At 42.8% G+C, this 16,829-nt stretch overlaps 3 protein-coding genes across 4 annotated transcripts in view; 1 reads left to right on the top strand and 2 right to left on the bottom strand.

The window, feature by feature from the left end:
• The window catches only part of Snoo (Sno oncogene), a 121,503-nt gene extending 113,217 nt beyond the window's left edge, over positions 1–8,286 (bottom strand). The window contains exon 1 of the mRNA XM_064684857.1: positions 6,895–8,286. Coding sequence (XP_064540927.1) covers positions 6,895–7,818 — 924 coding nt within the window. The 5' untranslated portion in view covers positions 7,819–8,286. The remainder of the gene's footprint in view (positions 1–6,894) is intronic.
• A 1,378-nt stretch (positions 8,287–9,664) lies between these two features.
• Positions 9,665–10,695, top strand: ND-PDSW (NADH dehydrogenase (ubiquinone) PDSW subunit). Its single transcript, XM_064684887.1, has 4 exons — positions 9,665–9,756; positions 9,847–9,945; positions 10,130–10,405; positions 10,476–10,695. The coding sequence occupies exons 2-4, from the start codon at positions 9,864–9,866 to the stop codon at positions 10,601–10,603; spliced, it is 486 nt and encodes a 161-aa protein (XP_064540957.1). The 5' UTR covers positions 9,665–9,756; positions 9,847–9,863; the 3' UTR covers positions 10,604–10,695.
• A 13-nt stretch (positions 10,696–10,708) lies between these two features.
• On the bottom strand, positions 10,709–16,637 carry Pif1 (Pif1 DNA helicase). 2 transcript variants are annotated; one of them, XM_064684864.1, is made up of 4 exons: positions 16,455–16,637; positions 15,578–15,725; positions 12,210–14,060; positions 10,709–12,154 (listed from the first exon to the last, which is right to left on the bottom strand). In XM_064684864.1, the coding sequence occupies exons 3-4, from the start codon at positions 13,173–13,175 to the stop codon at positions 11,129–11,131; spliced, it is 1,992 nt and encodes a 663-aa protein (XP_064540934.1). In that variant the 5' UTR covers positions 13,176–14,060; positions 15,578–15,725; positions 16,455–16,637; the 3' UTR covers positions 10,709–11,128. The 2 variants fall into 2 exon arrangements, with proteins under 2 accessions (XP_064540934.1, XP_064540935.1); XM_064684865.1 differs by lacking the exons at positions 15,578–15,725; positions 16,455–16,637 and adding an exon at positions 14,128–14,333.
• Between the last annotated feature and the right edge of the window lie 192 nt (positions 16,638–16,829).

Raw genomic sequence — 16,829 nt, 5'->3', positions numbered from 1 at the left:
TTGTCAAGTAGAAACTTTATTAGAAATGAGAATCAATCTAAAGGCGACAACTCAGCCTAAATAATATACTTTCAGCTACTTGATATAGTATTTAAAAGAAATAAAACTCAATTAAAAGGAACTGACGAATATACACTATTATGTACTAAACTAATGCAACCCTGGCGACAACTCAGCCTAAATATTGTACTTTCAGCTAATTGATATAGTATTTAAAAGAAAATTAACTTAGTCGACATCAGGTTTAAAATCAATCAAAAGTCATTTAAAAACTGACTAAATATTGTGATCAACTAATGCAACCCTGGCGACAACTTAGCCGAAATATTGTACTTTAAATCGGCTACTTGATATCATTTTTAAAGGAAAATAAACGTAGGCAACCCTGGCGCTAAGCCAAGTAAATGCAATTATTTGGCTAGGTATCCAATGAATAGTTGTATTATTATAACTTTTATGAATGGAATGATTACAATTGTGAAATAATACTTATTTTGATGATTGACAACCGAACTCCCGAACAAAGTTGGGTATCACAAAATGAAGCTACTTTCAGCGAACTCAGACCTAAAGGCAAATGTCTACAAGAGTATTAAATCTTTGCTCGTTTATCCAGATATTAGAAAACCGATCTATTGCCCTTGGCTTAAAATATCTTGAGCTATTTATTAACAAGAGCAGCTTATGTTAAAATTCTGAGAAAAAATCTCCCGACTCTAACGATATCAATAACAAGTGCAACAAACACAACAACGGAATTGTTGTCAAAATATTTACATAATAAGTTTGCACCTTCAACAAAAAGAAAAAAGAAAAAAAGAAGCGACAAAAAAAAACGGCTAGCAATAAAATGTTGGAAACACGTTTCGGTTATTTAAATATTTTCACTAATTTGTGTGTGTGCGAAAAAAAAAATAAACACGAATTTCTCAAATCAATTGAAAATCGATAAGCAACAACAACAACAACAACAACAACAACAACAAGTTGAGGGGAACGCCAATATCATTAGCAACAATAAAAAAAAAGAAGAGGGGAAGAGCAAAAAGCCGAACACTCAAATTTAATCGTTGGGCTTAATTAAAATAAACATGAGAATGATTTTTAAACATTTGCTAAGTGGGCAGAGGGCAGGCGGGCCACGGCTGGGGCAGACTTTAAGAGGGGTCGGTGTCTGGTTCTGGTTCTGGATCTGGCTCAGGGTCTGGCTCAGAGTCTGGGTCTGGTTCTGGATCTGGCTCAGGGTCTGGGTCTAGTCTGCCCGGCGGCCAGCAATGGAAGTGCAACAACAAACAATTTAGATTTAAGATCAGTGATAAACGACGCATTATCCGGCACAGAGCAGCATACCCGAGGCTCTGGGCAGGCACACACCTGTCCCAGCTACAACAACAGCAACAACAACAACAACAACAACAACAACAGGAACAACAACAACAACAATGTAGCCAACAAGTACTCAGTACTCATAGCTGTGTACTTGAGCCCAAGCCCAGAACCGGCCGCACCTCGGAGACTTTGCCTTTTGGTTCTGAGTTCAGCCTTTTATATAAAATAATAGAAAAGACAACAGAGCGAGCTTCAGTCGAGACTGATCGACTAGGAGATGACCTGTAGCCAGCAGGCTTTGCACTTTCTCCCAGACCCAATTTGAACATATTATTTCTATATAACTTTTGTATTGATCGTTCGATCTTTGTTAAATATTCAGGCAGTAGAGATGGCATTCAACTTGGTATATATCAGGTAATTCATACAAAATTAAAAGTTTTATATTTTAGTTTTGAGGAAAGTTAATACAGGTATTCAAAATAAATAATATATTTATACACGAGAAACTACATACACAATAAGGTCTTTCAAGGCTTCCAAAACACTTGACATAATCCCAAAAATATGTTGTCAATATATCGATATTTATCGATTTTTTAATCAAAAATATTTTTTTTATATTTATTATTTTTATAATCTAAAATAAACTTTACCCAGAAAGGCCCCTTTGCGAATTTCAAGTCTATCTCCGCGACATGCCTAAATAACAGGTGTTGTATATCGATACTTATCGATTTTGTTGAATCTTAGTTAACAAGTTAACTTGATCTGTGTATGATATGCATGGACCTATATTCCATAATCTTCGAGATTGTGCTGCATTTACTAAAAATCTTTTTGCTCTAAATTTGAAGTCTATCTCTGCAATATGCTCGATATTTATCGATTTTTAATTATCGAAAAGGAGGAAGTTAACTTGATCTGCGTATGATATGAAACCATGAACCAAGATAAACTCAGCTTCCGATCAACAATTTATAAACACACGTACTTTATATAGTCAGAGATATTTGTCTATGCCCGTGACATACACTTGCTTTATACCCATATACCCTTTTATTAGCCAATTTCAATGGGCAGAGGGTATAAAAACAAGCAAGCAACTAGCAACATCACATGACATGCTGATGATGACGATGACGATGATGACGACAATGATGATGACGACGATGATGATGATGATGTGCAAGGAGGTCTCGAGACTTGCCAGCGGGTTTTTACTAGATCAGTGAGTGAGTGCGGGCGAGCGTAAGCCTTGCAAAAAATATAAAAAACGCACTCTCTATCTCTCTCCTTCTCCCTCTCTCTCTCGCTGGCTTATCGCGCTTATCATATCGCCAACTGTCAGCTCTCCCAACAAGCTCAGCGAAGCAAATCCCTGGAGTTAATAATAATATGCACACACACAATACACATAGAATATCTGTATGCCATATATGCATAAATATAATAGACTAAAAGTTAGTTCATGGGTGTATTAAGGTATACCTCATGGAAGACACCTGCCCAAGTTAACGACCAGGCGGAATATTTAGGTACAGCTTGTTTTAAGCACAGAAAAAGATTCAAGTAGTCTTAGAATAAGATTTAACTGTTAAGCTTAGACAAGAGTTTCTGATATCAAGACTTTTTCTTGTAAAAGGCTGATAACTAAATGTTTTGACATTTAATTAATCTTTTTTTAAATAAAAATATATTAATTTTATAGAGTTGCCTGTTCAAGATTTGAAGATTTGAATAAAAAATATCTTAATATTTTCAAAAATACTTAAATTTCCTTTAGACAATTCGCCGATTGCTTTTATCAGGGTTCTAAATATTTAGAAATTATATGATAATATGTTTTTAAAGGTGTAGATCACACTTAAAATAAGTCCTAATCAAATGCAGCTTAACTAGGACATGTCACATGAACTATTTTCGGTATTTCCAAGGCAATCAGAGGCGACTTCTTCATGACCAACCATTTAGCTGATCACAAAAATGATCACTAATCAAATTATATGCCAAATTAATTTTAAATGAGCACATAGAGAGAGAGAGAGAGGGGGGGGAGGTAAGGGAGCACGTGTCTGCCTGATGACAGACTTGCCCGTTGCTTGTGACGTAACAGGTACATTGTAAAGTTGCGACTAAGGCGATTCGGTATTTATCAGCTGCTCTTCGTGGATCGTTCGATTAGACATAACCCTGACCAAATGCGTTTTACGCCCTTCTTTGTTTTAGCAATACAATTGTTTTTTAGATATTTTTTTGCTTTCTGGCAACTCGAAACGTGGTCAGCGCAACTTTTCGCCGAGTTATCAGGCAGGCGAAGAGAGAGAGAGCAAAGATAAGATAAGCGAATGTCCAATTTGCGGATTACAACAACACGGCGATTTTGGACGTGCCGTGCGTTGGATTTGAAGATTTGTAATTTCATGCATACACAACCAGAAAAACACGATGACGGCCGACAAACAAAAACCAAGCAAAACATTAACTAAAATATATATGTATGTATGAATGTATTTAAAGCATACGCAGTGATTAAATTAAAGCATTGTATGTAAATTTGGTAATTTGTTGATAACAAAAAACAACAAGTAGTCAACGCTTAAACCAGTTCAAACTGTTTTTAATTTCGTTTCGAAAACATGAAAGCGCCCAAAAAATATATTTGCGACTTGAGATTCTTGAGTGCAAAACGCTTTGGGGGTTATGTAAGCAGCTGAGCAGAGCGAGATAGAGACACCGACGCAGACGCAGACGCAGACAGCGAAAGTCAACAGGCGACTGCGACGGCGACGCCGACTGCGAGGGCTGCCAACTTGATTAGTCACACATAGGCGCCGGACCCAAAAAAAAAAAAGCTCAGCGTCAACTCTTCGAAGGGCAAGAAAAAAATCACGCACACACACACACACACACAAAAAGGTCTGCCGACTGCTCAGTCAAAGTCTGCGCCGCGTGACAACGTCAGGCGTCGTTATTGTTTTTGTTGTTGCTGTTGTTGCTGTCGTCGTCTATCACGTTCATTGGCATTTCAAAGCAAGTTTGTTTGCATGCTGCGCCCGTTTGGGGGCGCTCTGTGGCATCGCCCCTCTCGCTAGAGCTCGCTGTCTGCTAACTGCTGCTGCTTCTGCTTGTTATTGTTTGATACAAACAAACACACATACATACATACATACATAAATACAAATAATGTTTGTGTGTTCCTTTTTTGCGCAACAAACGCCGCTGGCTGTTGGCTTTGCTGCGACTGCGCGACGGCCAAGACAAGAGCAGCATCAGCAGAGCAACAGATAGAGAGAGAGAGAGAGAGAGAGAGAGAGAGAGAGAGAGAGAGAGCGAGAGAGCAGACAGACGTCAACCGGTTTGCGATTTATTTTTGCCCTTGCTACCCGTTAAAGCCACCTATCCCTGCTGCTACATGGAGCCCCCCCTGCTGCCCCTGGTAACCCTTTTGCTCATTATTATTATTACATATTTGCTGAATATTTAACATTGAAGCTGGTGCGAATCGAAAGACGATTTGTTGCCTGCCGCAGGCGCAGTCAACACCAAGCAGCACAATGACAAGCAAAAGAAAAAAGCAAAAAACAATAAGAGCAACACAAATTGAGTGCGCTGTAAATAAGTATCGATAGCGATTACTTTGTTATCGAACTCTGATTCAAAAATAAACTGGGTATGCTGTCACTGTGCAGCAATTAGCTAATGAGAGAGCGGCACATGGAGTTGCATGCTGCTGCTCTCAATCTTGCGCTCTCCGCTTCTCTCTCCGTAGCTTACGCTATTTTGATCGATTTAGCTAATGAATGTGGTTCACAAATTGACATCTCAATTGTCGTCGCAATACTAAAAATAATCAACGTTCGTCATTGTTCTTGTTGTTTGCCAGCAAACAGACGTCAGCAGCAGAGACAACTTGTCGTCGTCGTCGCCGTCGTTGGCCGCTGCAGAGTGTCGCCTCGGCCACGGCCACAGCAGACGCGCTGGCTGCGCGCAACAAAAAAAGCTTTGGGCCAAACCAACAAAAAACACTCTGGTATTTATTGTAATCAAAAAAAAAAACGAACCAACAAAAAATCGAGTGCGCTGTTTAAGCATAAAATTAAGTAGTTTAAATAAATAAACACAACAACAACAACAAAAAAACGAACGTGGCCGGATCAACGGCAATCTTTTTTTTTTTACTTTTTTTTGGGGGGGTGCAGCATGCTACAGAGAGAGACAGAAAATTGCACTGGCATTTAAATATAAGAATACATTTCAAAAGCAAAAAAAAAAAAAAAACACAAAATTTATAATATTTGCATAATTTTAAATGCTGCGCATTTTTATGAGTGTCGCTCCGCAGCAAATGCTGTCTCTGTCGCTCTCAGCGTTTGACTAGCCTTTTGTATTTTTATGAGCTTTTAACGGGCGCGCAAGCGACGAAATGTCGTTAAAGAAGATCGAATTGAATGCGAATGCGAAATGTGAATGAGAATAAAAGAACAACAACAACAGCAGCAACAAGAAGAGCAGCAGCAACAGCAACAACAACAGCGACAACCAAATATGGCGCCGCCTCAGTCGCCGCTAGTGGGCGCTGCAGTAGCCGAAGGTGCGAAGCAAGCGACGGCGCTTTTCATTTCTGATTGGAAGCAAGCCGATTGAGGGCCACACAACACATAATTAGGGGGACAGGGAACAGCGGGCTGCCAACCTGGTTTTGAAACGCAGCAGATGCTTTAACGGTACTAGCCAAAAAGCTAAATAGCCTACTTATAAAAATATGAAATGCATGTGCGTGTGCGTGTGCGTGTGCTTAAGAAGCGTATCTTACGCATTTTAAAGAAATTAAAACTACTTTAAAAAAATACATAAACATGTATTCACATTAGTCTAACAAATAATTAGAAAGAAGGCAAAACTGGGCATGTGAACAAATGTTCGTAAATCAAGCGCAAGTTTTAAATCAAAATGAGTGAAAAGCTGCTTACAAATTAGAGTTGGTTTTTTATTTTAAATTACAAAATATTCATTTATATTAGGATTTTTGTAAGTCTTAAAAGTCATTTCATTTTAAACAATATATATATATAAATATATTTGGGCAAAAAGTTCTAATACTTTTTTTGATGGCGACAAATGACGAATTTGTCTATTTTTAAAATTGAACTAAAATTTTTCAAATCACGACTCAACGAAGAATAAGAAGAGCTTAAACAGAGATTGAACCCAGTCAAATTGAACTAGTTTTAATTAATTAACAAATGACGAATTCATCTATTTTTACAATTGAACTAGAATTTATCAAATTTAGACTCAACGAAGAATAAGTAAAGCTTAAGCAGAGATTGAACTCAGTCAAATTGAACTAGTTTTAATTTATCGAAACGTCACACTTTCGTGAACTACTTGAAATAAGAACTAGAGTTCGCTCACCAAAAACTTGTCAACTTGTAACTCAACGAAGAATAAGTAAAGCTTAAGCAGAGATTGAACTCAGTCAAAATGAACTAGTTTTAATTAATCGAAACACTATAACACACCGTTGTGAACTACTTGAAATAAGAACTAGAGTTCGCTCACCTTTCGTTTCTTGTGATCCAGTTCGCACTGCGCCTTGTGCATTTCCTTCAGTTCGACCTCCTTGAGCTGATCCAAAATGCGTTGATATTTCTCCCGGTTCTCCACATCGAGCGCCACGTGCAGATAGTCGTGCCAATTGCGTGAATCGAAGCCCCAATGGCAGGTGCGATTCTCCACCTTGCGATGAACGTGTCCCACGAATTTTTGGGGCGAGAACCAGCAATTGCATTCCAAGCACTGGATGCACGTCGGCTTCTGGTATGAGTACATGTCCGGCGTGCAGATGCCCTCGCATTTGCCAAAGCACTTGTGATACACCTGAAAGCTGAGCGCGCCCTTGCCCAGGCTCTCCACGGGCACATAGCTGTTCCGGTCGGAGCGATGCAGGAGGGCGGCGCAGAGGCGTTCCGCGTCGGTGCGCGTGATTAGGCCGCTGCCCTTCACGTCCGACGGCAGGATTTTGGCGGCCTTGAACTCGACCAGCTGTTCGGGCGTGCACTGCGAACAGGAGATGCCCAGATCCTCGAAAATGCCATTGATCTGATCCAGCGTAAAATCGTTGAGCACATTGTTGAGAAACTGCGGCAGGCACAGCCGCATCTCGCCGCCCAGCGAGAAGCAGCCAATCGTTTTGCCCTCCAGCCGCGTCTCGTACAGTTCGCCGCAGTCCGTGTCCGGCTGGGTTAGGATCGGCTGCGACAGTTCCGGCGGCAGAGGCAGCGGTGCTGCATATAACTGTGCACGTTCGCTGAGGGCAGCGGAACCAGCGACGCCGCTCGGTTCATGCAGTGGTTCATGTGGTTCCGGCGAGCTGGACAGTTCCTTTTTGATGAGCGCCACGGCGGGGCCCTGCAGGCTTTTGGTGGCGCTCGTCTGGTACTTTTTCAGCACGCTGCTGATCATCGGCGTCACGTATTCGGTCATGATATCGCTCAGTTATCGATAACACGCGCTCGATTGTTTTTCTTTTCCTTCGTTTCGTATTCTTATTCTTTTCTGCGTTTTTTTTTTGTTTTTTATTTTTTGTCCACGGCCAAAACGCTTTCACATTTTCGCTTGCTCAATTTATTTATTATTAATTTTTGTATTTTGTATGCATGTTAACAATTTGGCACTTTGTTTGATGATTTTTTTTTTGCGCGCATTTTTCATCTTATTTTATTTTGGGCGCTGCATTTGCCGACGGCGCTGCGTAGCGCTCGCTGCGCTGCGAGCTTTTTGTAGCATCTGTATGTGTATGTGTGTGTGTGTGTTTTAAAGGCGCGCGTGTTGCGCTCTGCCAGCGTCGACACTGACGTTGCTGCTGCTGCTGCCGCTGCTGCTGCAGGCGGCGTGCACAATTTTTAAATTTTGTCTTATTTATCTATTTTGCTTTTTTGTGCTAAATTTAAAACTTTGAGGCGACGTCGACTGCGGCTGTTGTTGCTGTTGTTGTTGTTGTGGTTGTGGCACTCACTTATTAAATTTTGCCATAAATTAATTTCCACTTCGTATGCTTAACATTTATCTGGGCGCGCTGCAAAAAAACCGCACGACGACGCGGCGCGACGCAACCGAGACGGATACAAAGATACAGACGCTGGCGTAGACGAGAAGACGCAGGCCGGCAGACACAGACACGGGTACAGGCACAGGCACAGACACTGGAACGGAACACACACCGGCCGCACACACATACACGACGACGCACAGACACGGGCACAGGCACTCACTAACACACACACATTGACAGCGACGTCGACGGCGACAGCAACTGGCAGGCGGCAGAGGCTAAAACGCCGCCGCCTGACAATTGTGAATGCGGCCGCTGCCGTTTGCCGCCTTGTTTGTGCACTATTTATAAACTTTATTTTATTTTATTTAATTTCTTATTTGATTTCTTCTTTATTTTTGCATGCTTAACGACCAGATTCGTTATTGAATATTTATTTAGGAATTTTGCTCTTTGCTCCTCTGCCACAAGAACAACAAACGCACACACTCACACGAATAAAAGCCTGCACTCTGCAGGCGCGCTCTCAAAATACACGGCGTTTTGTGTTTTCGTTTTGTTTCTTTGATTTTGATGTTGTTGTCGTTGTTGTTGCTGTTGCTGCTGTCGTTATTGTTGTTGTGCTTCTGTCGAACTTGCCGTTACGCGTTCGCACGTGCGAGCTTTCTGACGACCGCCACAAAACTGTTGAAAAATGTTCGCTGCGTAGCGGCAATTGCAAAGAGCGCTTCAAACGTATCTTTTTCGCGCGCTCTCACACACTCGCTCTCTCTTTAAACTTACAGATATAAAACAGACGAACGGTCTCTCTGGCAACAGCAGCAACCACCAAGTTTCTCTGCAGCACTTGGCCCTTCTCTTTTTTTTTTTGCTGTGCTTTTGGCGCCATGGCGAATATTAGAGAGAATTTAGAATTGCCAAAAACTCGTTTCAGGCAATTCAAAGCGATCGGCGAGTTAAATTATAAATATTAGCTATATAAAATTAAATACAACATTTTGCATATTGCGTTTTGTTACGTATAAGTGCTAATAAGAAAATAAATAACTTACTGTCTTATATAATCGAAGTTCCAAAAAGTTTTCGCAACTTTAAGTGCGACCCTCTTTAGGAGAGATATGTTGCTTTGCAACTTAGAATGTTGCCACTTGCTGCCATGTTGCAGCATCATGTGCCTACACACTAGTTCACGCAGGGTAGCTAGCGATAAGACGTTACAGCTGTCAGAGGAATCGATAACAAAGTTATCGTACGCAAAGTTGAGTCCGCCAAGCTGCCACCTTGTGGAAAACACAATTTTTGCAGTATAGCTGTGCTCTTCACACTTTACGAACAGCTGTTTGTTGTTTTTAGCTGCTGATTGGAATTGGGTAAAAATTTAAATTTTGCGCAAAAAGCATAAAATTGCACGATAAATCAAAAGAGAAACTTTATAATTGCAACCAATTGCTAATTTACAGTTAAGACAAGCTTAAAAATGCCGGAGCCGCGCAGCCCAATGGCCAGGTTTGTACAATCCGTACAGGATACAATTGATGGACCCATCACCTGGTTTCGTGGTAAGAAATGCGCCCAAAATATGAAACAAACTGCATTTAAAACGGATGCACTTCGCATGCAACAGCTAGCGCTGCGATTTCTGAGATGCACAACAAATTAAACGCAGTTTGTGAAATTACATAATGACATAACCTCAAATCTAAAAGCGGCTTTGTTTTTGTTTACATGATGGAACGCACACAGAATCGATTGTGGAACCGAATCAACAGAAATCGAATTGGTATCATCAGCGCTTCCGTCGCGTCCCGACCATCGATCAGTGCTACACAGACGATGCCGTCTGCCGTTTCGAGGCCGATCAGCAATTCCGGCGCGATCGCATGGTGGACAACGAGGTTGTGAACATCTTGCGGCAGCGCTTCGAGGATTGCACCCTGTACGAGGCGCCCGATCACATGGTCAAGTGCAAGCCACTCCTCGAGCAGTACGAAAAGGCTACCGAGAACTGGTTCATCAAGTGTACGGCTTCAGACAGCTCTCATAAAAGTACTTTCAATTTATATCAGATTTTCCATTTTTTACCCGACAGACGGCGACTTGGGCGGCTATGCCAATGCGAAGACCGCGTTCATGAAGCAGAAGCATCGCCTCATCTGGGAACGTCGTCACGGTCCAGTTGGCAGCGGCATGAAGGACGAGGATAATGTGGCCCATTGAAAAATACGCCGCCACAAATTGCAAAATACCATCAAATGTTCGAAGCCTGTGACGTGGATTTACATAAATATACACAAACTGTTGAAAATTTACGGCTATGCGTGCTTGAGTTTTACGAATTAGGACATCCTTTCTGTATTTAAACTAGTTGGGACTTATAATGTATAAAAAGTTACAAGCTAGCGTTTATTGCCGGGCTAGTCCCAGACATTTAAATTGTTTAGGCTTTTTTTTATCGTTGTAGAAGATATTGAAATCAGGAACAGTTCCTATAGAATTACTTAATCTTCGGTATCCCGAATCGTTCTTGCCATAAATAAAATTGCCTAAGACGATTTGAGACAACGAGATTTGTGGCTATGTTAATTGCAAATAAGTCAAATTAAAGTCTAGCAGCTAAGATTGTGCATATGTCAAGGGTTTGGACTTTGAGGCACCTGGGCGGCAGCCTCAAAATGGAAAGCCTTGTTTCAGTCGTTAGATAAAAAATTTGTTGCTAAAAGATCAGTCGAGCATTGTATTTAACTAGCTTATCGAGACGAGCGGCTTGTTCATGAGACTCTTCTTGAGCTTGGCCAGGGCGCTGCTGGTGCTGCCAGCGCCCGGCTTCTTGTCCTTGTTCTTGGGTCCCAGCGGTATCAGGCTGGTGTCGATGAGACGGCGCCGGAAGTTCTTGTAGAATTGCAGCACCTGTGGATTGGCCCACACCTGCTTGGCATCGAAGTCCAGAATGCGCACGGATTGCAGCGATTTGGCGCGCGACAGGGCCACATATGCCTGGCCAGCCTCGAACACCTTGGAGAGCGACATCTCAACGCAATCGAGTGTCAGTCCCTGGCTCTTGTGTATGGAGAAGGCCCAGGCCAGCTTGAGCGGCACCTGACGGCGCGTGAGCACGCCGCCCGTGGCCGTCTTAATGATCCACTTCTCGTGCCGGCACATGTACTCCTGATTGTTCTTGAAACGCACCACGGGCAGACCCTTCTCGATGCGCACGACGACACCGCGCGCACCGTTGACCAGGCCGTTGGCTATATTAATATTTTTGAGCAGCATTACCTGCGCATTGATCTTCAGATAGAGCTGTGCCGGCGCCTGGACTTGCTGGTCCAGCTGTTTGCTCAAGCCGGCATCCGAGTCCTCGGCACGGAACAGCACCTTATCGCCGCTCAAATGCTCCAGCTTCGATTCGTTGATTGAGTTGGCATCGTTCGTGTGCGAGCACAGCTGCGTAGCCAGAATGCCATTGCCTTCGATTTTCTGCTTTGAGGTGGACACCAGCCTGGCCGAGATGGTCTCGTTGACATGACCGATGCGCAAATGGTTGAGTATTTTAACAAACTCTGGATCGGATTGACGATGCACCTGCTTCAGCTCGTAGACGCACTGGACGCAGCCCTCCCAGGCGCTGGACTGAAAACAAAAGCGCTGCAAGGCCGTCTCGCCCTTGACGACGGGCGGCAGCTGCAGAAAATCGCCGCAGAGTATCAACTGGATGCCGCCAAATGGACGCTCGTTGCGGCGTATGTGACGCGCCACAGCCTCAATTTTCTGCAATAGTCAGAGATTAGCTGGATTGTCAGTTTCTGGAGCTTGAGCAACCCACCTCAAAATACTGCCCATCCACCATGGAGATCTCGTCTATGATCAGACGCTTGCATTTGCGCCAGGTCTGCGCGGCAGCGGGACGCGACGCTAGCTCCAGACAACGTTGAGCTGTAGCATCGCCGCCGCCAATGCCGGCAAAAGCGTGCAAGGTTGTGCCGCCAATAAGGCAGGCGGCCACGCCCGTGGATGCTGTGGCCACGGTGCCTTCCGGCGGCAGCGCCGAGATTATCTTGCGCAGCAGAAAACTCTTGCCCGTGCCGGCGGAGCCCGTGAAGAAGACATTCTTGCCGGCGATGCAGGCGCGCAGCACTTCCATTTGCTCCTCGCTCAAACGCAGCGAGTCCTCCGTTTGCGGGGCGGCCAGTGGCGATGCCTGGTACAGCTTTTTGGCAGCGGGCACGCTTTGGCTCTTGTCCTCGCCCGTCGCCTTTAGCTCCTCGAAGCGGCGCTTTTTGGCTGCCTGCGGCGAGGGCGTGGTCGTGCTGCCACGCGTTATGAGGCCCGCCTTTTTGCGCGCCAAAACCATTTCGGCGGTGGTCACCGGTGAGATCTCATCAAAGCTGCTGGGCCGTGAGCCCAGCATTTGCTCGCGCAGCTTCTTTTGCATGGCCGCCTCATCCAGTGCGCCGTCGTCGCCGCCATTCATTTTGATGAATATGGTGCGCAGGAAGAGCATCAAGGTGCCCGGCGGCGCATTGGACAGATACAGCGAGCACTGCTCCGCCTTGAAGTTGAACGTCGCCTTGCCCTCGGACATGAATTTCTTGTGCACCATTATGTCCTTCAGCTTGAATTTGAGCGGCTTTAGCTTCTCGGGCGTCACCTCCACGAAAATTTCGCGCAAATCGTTACGCACCAGACGCAGCGTTGCCGTCCTGTAGGCCAGCTTGCGCCCGGTTATGCCCACCGCGTTCGTCCAGTGTATGTTCACCGCGCACGTTAGCACGGCATCGTTAAGATCCATAGTTGTTTTAATTAATTTATTTAAAAATAATTTCTTCAGTCCCTGGGCAGCCAATGAGTGTGCACACCTCCCGCCAAAAAAAATAATTACCGATTGTGCGATCGATAAGCATGCCGTGCCACACTGTGTTTATCGATATTAAAACAGGGTTGTTTGTTTGTAACGCCAGGTGGCGCTAATCCACGCGCGCATTGCTCTTTTTAAATGTGAGCGGTTTGTGTTAATTAACTTTTTTATATATCGAGCAATGTCGTTTGGAGTATAGTTTAAAATATATGCGACTTTGAGCTTTCAATTGAGTTTAAATTTAAACGTAAAGTATAAATTTACAGTACTAGATGCTGCACACCTGTCTCCCCATTCATAACAAATCAAATTTGTACGCCAATTTCTTAATTTCATTCATATATATACGTTTCTTTTATACTACGGCGTAGTTAAGGAATGCATTTATCATTTACGACACGGTTAACGTTCAGTTAACTTCCTTATGTAAAGTGCTCAAGTGCTGGTTGGTTTATATTCAAGAAACTATTGCCAGATAACGCGACTGAACAGTGACTAACAGTTGCACAATGCAATATAAATGCAATGCAAAATAATAAAAGGCCTGTTAACTGATAAATAGTCAAAGAATAACTTAACTTAAAATACTAAGTCTCACTTTGCTCAATTAAGGAACTCTTGGATCAAACTCTTCAAATAAATGTTCTTCTTTTCTGTTGCACTCAGAATGAGCCAAGATTGTTCGAAAAGGAATCGAAAGCCTTAACAATAAAGAGGCCGGAATAACTATTTATTCCCGGGCCTCGTCATCGTCCATTGTATTATTCGCGTGAGGGCAATAAAACTGGCTATCCAATAAGTTCATGAAACTCGCGTGTTCTGAAAGTGAAAAAAAAAAAACAATAAAAGTTCATTGATCGTCGCGAAGGTTTCACAAGTTCCTTACAAACATTTCCATAGTTTACTTTTACTTCATTTTGCAGCAAAATTCCAATGCATTATTTATTGATTGTGTGCGAAAAGAAGCTGCCGAATGCAAAATAATCCAACTTTTTGTCGGGCAATTGAAATATTTTGGGATCGCATTTCGGAAATAATAAGACATCTTTACAGTTTCGACTTATCAGCTTGGCTATTGAACCTATTTTTCAAAGCTAGTCATGCGGCAGATTGTCTTCTGGGAACTGCAAATAAGAAAAGAAAAAAAACAACGCGCCTTGCAGTCTGAACCTCGATATAGGACGAGGGCGTATTTCTGAGCTCCCTGCTGATACGAGCTACTGATTTATAGGCCTAATATATATGGTCCTTTGTTGACGATATTCTATTTGGTTTATTTTGGGCAAGCAGTTTGTTTTTCATAATTCGAATAAACAAAGTCAACTGATTCGAATTTTATTTTGATTTTTAATTTTTTTTTGTTTTTTTCTTCTACTCAGCAGCGTTTCGGTTACGGGGCCGGCGTCATCTTAAATTAAATACATATTTACATTTGTTTTCAGGTTTCTAGACATAAACACACAAATATTTGTTTTTGGGTCATCGACGTTGACAAAAAAAGCAATATGCTATTTTCGATACCCTGTAAAAGTGTGACTACATTTGCGAGCAGACTGAAAGTTAAAAAAAAAAAGCCTCAAGAAAACTCTATCTATTATCTATTATCTCAAGATATGAGATCTCGAAATTATGCCACATGAAATTTGTATATCCCCTAAGATATATGAATAAAAGATTCGTATTGAAAAAGCGCACTTAAGCTACGATCATTTGTTTATTTTTTTTTAAATAACAAATGGCAAATCACATCATTATCTGCACAGACTAGTATAGAGGTAGAGGTATTGGGCATTGTTTACTTTAGAATGCTTATCAGCATTACATATGTATATGACAAATGTGAATGGAATGAATAGGCCGTATTTCGTCTGAATTGATAAGTTCGAGTGCACTCCAAATGATAGAAAAACTGAAATTCTTCCAAAATCTAAATCAAAACGAAATAAACCAATTTAAGAAGAAATGATTGAAAATTTAATTTCAAAAAGAGAGAGAGGGTATATAGAGTGCGTTGTGCCCGTTGTTGTCACTTGTTGATTAGCTCGTTTTTAAGGCATGCTGCTTAGGCGCCTCTCGGAGCCGGGCAGCGCAAGAGGCGAATCCATTCATGAGAAACTATCAGCACTTTGAATACAAATCGCTTAATTTAGATGCTAATATATAATATGTATACGCATAGACTTATAGATAGATTTTGTACTTTTAAAGAGCTGCTGCTGCAATGGCATCGTGCAATTTCGTCAGCCGTGCCGAATTTAACGAAATTCGAAAGAAAAAAAACACACACTTTTTTTTTTAAATGCGACGGGGTCTAGGGGTTGCCGCACAGATCTTACCTGTTTGCCATGCCGAAATTTTCCCCGAGACGCATTTTCTTGGCGCAGCTACTGCGCAGGTACAAACAAAAAGCGAAACTAAAACTCGAAACTGGTTTCCTTAGCCCAAAGGGGGGTTGATAAGCGAGCAGGAGAGCGAGCGAGAGAGCTATAAACGAAAAGAGAGCGTCAGAGAGCATGAAAATCTCGCATAGGCTTACACCCGCACGTAGGGCTGGCTAGCTGTTTATGCTACGTGCCGGATGACACGGCAAAGGGGGACGGGTGTGCTCTGTAATGCGGCTGTTTATCACCTCAATTAGCAGGGTCAGCACTTAGGCATATGTAGATATGGATAAATGTAGCTGCCCCAAATGGGGTTAATTGCACAGGTGCCAGGCGAAAGGCGCCAGTCGCCCGGGCTGGCCCAGATAGAAAACTTTCCTAGTGCCGACTATCTTTAGAGCGAGGCCAATGGGAAAGTGCGTTGCCACAGATCTGTTCGATTTGAACATAAATTAAAGCACGTGGCTTTCATATTAACCTTGCTGCTAAAGATAAACCGCCGGCGATCGTGGGTGGCAGCTATTGTCCCACATAAACTGAGCGGGGGGGGGGGGGGGGTGGGGAGGGGTGTTGGTGCTACACGTGGTGGCATTACAACCAACATCAGTTCGGGCTATGGCCAATGGCCAAAATAACAAACTACGTCGAATTACGTTGCCCACGTAATTGGCTGCTAAGCAGCATAATTTTTACAACCATTCCTCGCGAAGTGTCGTCAACAGCGCCCCCGCACGTTGTTATTGCGGCTCGTGCCGCACAATTTAATTGATATGCTGCCTGTCCATACGTCAGCCAATTGGACCGGCAACGTGTCTTTATGTTAATTACTTACTTGTGCGTTGTTTTTTGTTTTTCTATTAACTTTTCTTAACTACTAGAGCAGGTGAGTCATCAAAATGCAATCATGCGGCAATCGATGCGAGCGTTATCGATATTCGATATTCTGGTTCTTCTTGTTTGTGCGTTTTGTCTCCACATATTTCTACATAACTGTTTACCAATAAATACAAGCGGCAAAGATAAACAGATTAGAACCGGTCAACAACAGCCCGCGACCGATCAAGGCTGACGCCGTCCCAGACGCCCCAGCAAAACCGAAATGAATCGAACACTCTGGTCTGCATTGGCAAGATATAGAAGAAATAAAAAAACAACAGCAACAAATATATTGCACAGGAATAACAACAACCATATACTGCTAGTACTA

Source organism: Drosophila montana, unplaced genomic scaffold (genome assembly GCF_035044405.1).
Source record: "Drosophila montana isolate Dmon_TW-CO22-7 unplaced genomic scaffold, ASM3504440v1 contig_2_1, whole genome shotgun sequence".
Taxonomy (NCBI): Eukaryota; Metazoa; Arthropoda; class Insecta; order Diptera; family Drosophilidae; genus Drosophila; species Drosophila montana.
Note: the sequence above shows the minus strand (reverse complement) of the source record. Positions and strands in the feature narration are given on the sequence as shown.